We start from the raw sequence: 7,924 nt of genomic DNA, 5'->3' as shown, positions 1-7,924 counted from the left end.
GGATGATATATGGAAACCCTCCACGCACGTAACCCGTATCACGCGTATAAATTATGACCGCCCGCTCTTCCACGCAAGTTGCAAAACACACACGTCACATCTCCTCATCTACGGACTCGGTCCAGGGGACTGTTGTGTTAGCTGCACCATGCTGGGGAATTAACGTAACTGTTGTAGGGAAACGATTCTGGGCCAGCTAACGATAAATCTGTCAATGAGACTTGGGAAAGAAGTGCAGAAAGTGCAGAAGTCCGACTCCCACATGACCCACTAATACTTCCGCATTACTGATTTAACGTCATTTATGCCGTTTTTTATTTGAGCCTGTTCGATAGCCTGGCGGTCAAAGCTATGGCGGCGGACGAATTTACAAATAGGAGGATATTTAGGCGTCATTGGAGGGCATTTTCGATTTCCTGAAAGGGAGGACAAATCGTAATAACGGATGATATATGGAAACCCTCCACGCACGTAACCCGTATCACGCGTATAAATTATGACCGCCCGCTCTTCCACGCAAGTTGCAAAACACACACGTCACATCTCCTCATCTACGGACTCGGTCCAGGGGACTGTTGTGTTAGCTGCACCATGCTGGGGAATTAACGTAACTGTTGTAGGGAAACGATTCTGGGCCAGCTAACGATAAATCTGTCAATGAGACTTGGGAAAGAAGTGCAGAAATAAGGGCGAGTCTGACATTTATGTGAAATGCATTCGAATTAATGATTTCCATGCTGAACATTTTATGAAAGACGCCACCGATTATTGTGCTGCGCTATACCCGCGGTTCGTTGCGGCATAGCCTTTACAAACTAGCACGAAAGCGGCAGACGAATTCAGTTCTCTCGTAGCTTCATACAGTCGCCGTTTGTCACTCTCTTATTCGTATTCTGGCATTTACTGCTTGAAGGGGTCATCCTATAGCTTGAAACCCTAGCGCAAAACTAATCTTAATGGTAAGCTACAGTCTAAGCACGTGATTCCCAACCGCGGCCCCCAGCTAGCCTTTCTGTGGCCCCCACAAAAATATTGGGAAATCGATTCATGAAAAAAAAATATTTATAAAATACTCTTGCTTGGCTCGGAGCCTGGAGTTTCCAATTAGGATTGCAAGAAAGTTGTGAGTAGACTGCTAAGATTACGTCACTGCTGTTTCAATGCAATGTGCCCTAACTTTCCAGTTGAACGAGCATTACCTAGATATTGGTATAGATACAGGTATTGACAGGACCGTAACTGCCGCACCCCAAGTCCCCCAATTGGGGGGAACGAGCTCGAAGGGGGCCCTAAATTATTTAGTGAATTAGCATGAATTATAAAGTATTTTATTAAATTTCATGCAACTTTTTCAAAAATTTTTCGCGCAGGGCGCGATTTCAAGTTTCCAAGTACCGTCGGTATTGCAAACTCTTCCACCAAGATAAAATACGTAAGATTTATAGAAGTGGGCACATCGGCGTTTGCCATTACCGCGTCACGACGCACGAAGACATATAAAGTTTCAGGCCATACAACATGCGACTCCAGAAAGTGTGCCAGAACGATCGACACCGAGAAAACCTTGGCCGAAAAGGACTGCCATTACGCTGACCGGAAACTTCGTTATGTATATACAAAATACAATAGATATAATTGACCATAGGCGCCTAAATGACTGACCCCAATATTTCTGTCTTGGCAATCTGAACCTCACGAGACAAATAGGCTACCATCCCGCAGGGAAGAATTATATGCCATTGAAGAACTACCAATTTGAAATCGTGTGCATCTTTTAGTTTAGTACGTTTGGGCGATTCTATATTTTTTGATATAGCAGACAGGAGGTCACGAAATAATATCATGTAACGAAGTCGTATTAACGGATCCGCCCGTCCGAATATGTTTAATTATTATTTACGGGCCCTACAGTTTCCAAGACACCTCACTCAGCTCTACCGGTAAATCTAATTACGTGATGAGAGAGGACAAGTAATTGATAGCAATAGGCCTATATATGCAATCCCCGATCTTATTGACCTATTTTATTTTGAACTGTCGAAAATTTTCGCGTTCCACGCTGGCTCACTAAACGGTGATCCTGATTTCGTGGCAGAAGTGAACAACGGGACGGGGGGTCGGTTTATCACCCAATGGGAGCTCAAGACATAAGTGTTTCGAGGGGCCTGACGAAGTGCTGTTTCGTTCCTGCTAGCGTGTATATGTCCGAAGATATTTAATTATTATTGAGTGGTCCTACCTTTTCAAACACAACTCACTCGGCTCAACCGGTCAATCTGATTACGTGAGAAAAGAGAGGGTAAAATTGATACCAATATATTTTCAATTCCCGATTATATTGACCGATGCAATCATGAATTATATAAATTTTTCGCACCCCGCTCGATTAGTCGAGGGAAGCTGCGTAAAACGGACACCCGATTTAGATGATAAATAGCGGTTAACAGCCATCTAGCCTGAGGGGGGGGACAAGAGCAATGTTTGGGGAGGGGGCTGACGAAGTGCTGTTACGGCCCTGGGTATTGATAACTAATTAACGGATAGATGTGCAACAAGTGACTCACGATTGAATACGCCGAGATGCGTACTGCTTAGCCGGCAAAAACAGCATAATAGGTAGACCTATAGCTCGCGATCCAAGCGTTCGAATAATCTGATATGACGGTGTTTATCGAAAGGAGGTGTCGCACTGACCCAAAAATACGAATTGAAATCTCGCCAGGTCAATAAAACTACTTCGAAATAGCCAGCAAAGATTGATTGTTCTGAACAACGGGAGCGCGGCAACACAATGGCCAATGGCGTCAAGCGAATGATCGGAACAATGCGAATTTTCATATTTTGGTGACTATTCTGGGTTCCTTTCATTGCCCTGGTATTCGTGCGGCCCCGACCATACTCTAAAATTCGAAATTTGGCACTGCCACCGAAAAAGGTAGGGAACCACTGGTCTAAGCAATTCCGAACATTTATTTTCTAATCTCTTCGGATTAGTGAATCATCCATCCCAAAATCGGCCCCAAAATAAGAAATTAGCAATGTCCAAGAACAATCGGAGTGCTGGAACACAATGACCGAATAACGTCTCGTTCTGATTGTGACGTCATTGATCGTCTCGTCGAACCATACTGGCGATGACTCTCCAAGCATTTTGCGTGGTACCGATCTCTGTGACTTGACTAGGCTAGGGTTGCCATACGTCCGGAATTTCCCGGACATATCCGGAATTTCACTGTTCGAGCTAGCGTCTGGGAGGAATTTCTAAAATATGCCAATTGTCCGGAATTTTGAAGACTTGACGTAGGCTCATAACATTGTCGTAAATCAGTATAAAACTATAATTTTTGGGGAATATTTATACATATGCATGAGATTTTTCTTCGCGTTGCGTGCGATTTACTATTACATTTTTTGATTTTAATATGGTGACTACTACGACCCTCGAAAAAACTACAATAAAATATAAATAAAACCAAACCACTGCAAACCACTGGATGGGGGGTGTTTATAAGGATCCGTGGTGCGCACCGACATAAGGCTGATAAACAATCTTATCGGTAGGACATGAAAACGAACAGAACTTAACGATGTGCAATTACGCTCCCCGTATTTTCGAACTCATCATCATCCACCAGCTCTACCGCTAACTGTGATCACGTGAGAGGAGAGTAGTGTATACATAGTAATATATGAAACGACCATTATAATTGACAGAATTCGTTCAAATAATTTAACGACCAGACGCATATAGAAACCAGATTCATATAGCAAGCACCCCGTCCAGAAGTTGCAGTGATTACCCTATAGTGTGGGTCAAAACCATTGCATATTTGGGCAAGAGGGGGCTGAAATCATGTGCTTACGGTCCCGGCTAGACAACATAAAGCCACATACTCCTGAACCGGATCGTGAGCACCTCTGGTCTCTGAGCAAAGCTTTGCTAGTGTGACGTCATAACTCATTTTGAAATCCACTAGTGGGCGCTAAGGAGTGTCCGGAATTTGGGTTGCTGAAATATGGTAACCCTAGACTAGAAATCCCAACGCGAGTAGCTAGTGCTAGTAGAACATTCATACTTTGCAATGAGAATCCTCATTGCTGCATAATGTGAAAGCACAAATTCCTCAAATTTCCAAACAAAGTTAGCACACAAATGTTTGGAGAAGCTGCAGCGTCATACTACCTCCACCCTGCACCCCGAGCCCGGAACCCCCCAGGGCCATGCCTGCATATAACTCAATGCATCGTTTTATTCGGATAATTATGGCACTAATTGATTTTTCGACAATTTTTTTGCAAGATTCCATGCATTCTAAACATCTATTTGACAGAGCGCCGCGAAACCTGTAGTCGAAGATTTCCTGTTAAACATCCCGTTATACTGCGATCCTTCGGGGTACACGTGAATGAGTATGGTCGTTTCGTCGGAGCCTGATCGAGGATAGCCCGCTTCCCAATGCACAAATGGTGCCTTGGTGCCGTCCGAAAGGTAAACGATTTGAGACTATAAATGATAATAGAAGTAAACCATACATTAGTTTGGAACTGGAGATTGACGAGATAGCGCAATGGTATGATCCAAAGCTACAACACCAATGGGTTGGGGGTTCTAGTCGGACAGAGGTAGACGCCAGAATTCCTATCCAAGTATTTGAGGTTTATCTAAGATACTGTTCGCCACGTGATCCGCGTAAGCGGTGTCTCATAAAAGCCTAGAAGTGGGCCGTGCTACAGGTCGCGAAATACGGAATCACAAATAACATATTATAGGCCTGTTGTAAAATGACCAATGTGATTGAATCACCATGAATATCAAACAAAACTAAAACTTTTCGAATTGGAATCTAGATTCGGAAAAGGCAAATAAAATTGTGGTTAAACCCATGGTAAATAAAGCTATCTTATAACAAGAATTCCCTTTATAGGTTGGACGTACACTGTTGAATTATACGCGGACTTTGCAAGGCATTGTTATGTTTATGTTTAAATGGCACAGCTTTATTAGGTAATCCATTCGGAAGTAGTTTATTTTAGAAAACTCGTTACCGCTTATATAATCACATTTTGAAGTGAAAGTATACATCTAGATCCCCGCATGGTACAGTCAGATTACTGAACCAGGCGCACACACACGTGGGTTGCATGTGACCCACCCGCATATCAGTCAGTCCCAGTCAGATTCCAGTGCAACACGTTATTATCGCCAACCGCATCATGCTGTCAATGGCGAACTCGCTGATAGCAACACCATTTGCCTCATACCCGCCTCAGGTGGATGAATATTTGCAAACAAAATTAGAATAACTCACGACAAATTTGACCAAATATTGAAACCTTAGCTGTTATTCAGCATTGCCAACGATCGGGTGCGACTCTTAATATGAAACGAAAATCAATTTCGCATCATAATATTTGATTTTTCATTATTTTTATTTACGTTTATTTAATTTACCTAGCAAATATATCTATCGCCCAAGTCTGACAGCAATATTTTGCATTGAGTGACGATGACTAAGTATTGAATATCATCAAGACCGTGCCAATTTCATGCATTTGATGTAGACTATTGACATCTCGTTTCGATGTTTCTACTTCATGGCGGCATGCAGCTGTGTGCATGTTTATTTTTATAAAATGGCACTTATTCTTACCTTGGGATCGTATGTCATGCCGGTCCTCAATCCTACTTGCGGGCTCCCATCATTTCTTGCAGCTATATACGGTCTTACGTAGTCCATAACCCAATTGTAGTGATCCTCCGAATAGATGTTGCCAACCTCAGCACCTCGTTTTTCGCACGCCAATCTTGCGGCATCCTCATTGACTTTGTCGGGATGATAGAATAAGACGAAATAGCAAGTACCATTGCGTTCAAGTGCACATTTATCTGCGCACAATGAGATCGAGTTAGCAGAATTCCTTTGTCGGGTATTAAATAATGATCAATGCAGATATCGAAATACATAAACGGATTGGTTCTTCTTTTGTTGCATAAAATCGGAATTTCACATGGAGGAGTTAGACAAGGAACAATACGATTGAAAAACACAGGCACAGTTTCCCTTACCAGTTTCTTGTAGTATTTTCAAACTGAGGCGGTATTCCAAGTCGGAAAGTCTTTTCATTACTTCTTCAGTTGTCGGGAATTGATTATTATCATTGCTCGGTAACGCGACGACCAAATTTGCAATGACTAAAGCTCCAGTAATAAACAACACCAGCGGATTCATAGTACCTATAGGCGATATTTGTTACGATCTTCTAAATTTAATTGTTCAATCACGTTTTCGTTTTGGAAAAAGGGGGCATGATTCAGTAGTGACGGTGATTCGAATTCATCAGTTGCATAACATATATATATATATATGTGCAGAGGATTTCTGATATCATCATCGACCAAACTGTTTTGCACTGCGGGGACTTACCTGACTTAACTAAATCAAGTTTCAATAATGAAAATGTCTTTTAAATCTCTCTCGATTTGTGGATTGATGGTGTCATAGCGAATTATAGCTTTTTCGATTATACAATAACGAAAGCCACATTGAATTTCGTGGGACATTCTACATGACATTGCAAATCACCATAAACAGCAGTTCCGCACAGGTCGTGGCACTTCTCCAATAAAGGATTTTCACATCATTTTCAGACTTAAATGTGTTCTTAGCTGCATCTATATTTCGATAGTTTCCCATGGGAAACGAACAACTTGCAAACATGTTACTCTTATTTGGAGGAAGAAGGAGGGATGTCGGAACGGAAGTGGGAATCTGTAGTGTTCCCATGTCCATATCTTAACCTGTAGCAAATATGCTACAGTTATAGCTTCTATGTATTAAGGAAGATAAAAGATTATGATGATGATGATCTGACATTATATTCATTAGCGTAGTTAATCTCATTACACGATATACCGGAAGCTATTCTTCATCACAGGCTACACGACTGACACGTCCTAGGATATGAAAAATGATATACACATGTATAATGTATTCCACAAATATTTGTATTATGATTATATAATCTTTCTTATACTTCAAGCGAGCAAACATTTTTTACTAAGAACAATATACACAGACATATTAACATATTTTATCACAAAACTGATGTTCCTGATATCGCAGACGGAAGCGGAAGCGGTTATCTTAGAAAGCTATTTATCGAATGCTGGAATGGAACAATTATTTCTCTTACATCTATCCGCCGCCTAGTACCTATATTGAACCATTGCTCAATATGTTGTTGACATACTGCAGCGGTTTCCAAAGTGGGCGCCAGCGAATCCTGGGGGCGCTCGCGAGCGTGAAGGGGCAGAGATGAGCAATAAGCATGGATTTTGATTAGGATTGAGGAAACAAGGATTTGTAAAATTTGTACAGATTTGGATTGGATTGGGATTTGAATTTTTTTCAATGGACTTCGTACATGATGTCCTTTCGTGACCTCCTGTCTGCTATGTCAAAAGATATTGAAATTACCCAAACGTACTAAATCACTATAGGCTACACTAAATCACACACACACGATTTCGAATCGGTATTTCTTCACTGGTAAATATTTTTTCTCTGTGAGATGACTTCTGGGGGACATTAGGCGACAGCCATTTAACCGCCCATGGAAAATCAAACATATAAGTAGATGTATCGACGTTTTCAATAAGAATAAACCCGTCTTTTTCGGACAACGTTTTCCCGCTGCCGATCGTTGTGGCACACTTCTCGGAGTCGCATGTTACATGACCTAAAACGTCGTTATGTCTTGGTGAGTCGTGGCGCAGTAATGACCGACGTCGAAATGCCCATTTATATAAATCATGAGTATTTTTTCTTGGGAGAAGGGTACTCAAAGAGCGAGATATCCGGCTACAATAACTCGCGCCTAGCGCAAAAAAAATGAATAAAGTTGCCTTAAAAAAATGTTGTAT

At 41.7% G+C, this 7,924-nt stretch overlaps 1 protein-coding gene across 1 annotated transcript; it reads right to left on the bottom strand.

The window, feature by feature from the left end:
• Positions 1-4,277: 4,277 nt before the first annotated feature.
• LOC145443730 (layilin-like) lies at positions 4,278-6,285 on the bottom strand. The gene is made up of 3 exons (XM_080321684.1): positions 6,068-6,285; positions 5,652-5,887; positions 4,278-4,504 (listed from the first exon to the last, which is right to left on the bottom strand). The coding sequence occupies exons 1-3, from the start codon at positions 6,228-6,230 to the stop codon at positions 4,313-4,315; spliced, it is 591 nt and encodes a 196-aa protein (XP_080177810.1). The 5' UTR covers positions 6,231-6,285; the 3' UTR covers positions 4,278-4,312.
• Positions 6,286-7,924: the final 1,639 nt, after the last annotated feature.

Source organism: Botryllus schlosseri, chromosome 1, assembly GCF_051294905.1.
Source record: "Botryllus schlosseri isolate E-star chromosome 1, Bs_hap1, whole genome shotgun sequence".
Classification (NCBI taxonomy): Eukaryota; Metazoa; Chordata; class Ascidiacea; order Stolidobranchia; family Styelidae; genus Botryllus; species Botryllus schlosseri.
This window is presented reverse-complemented; position numbering and strand designations above follow the sequence as displayed.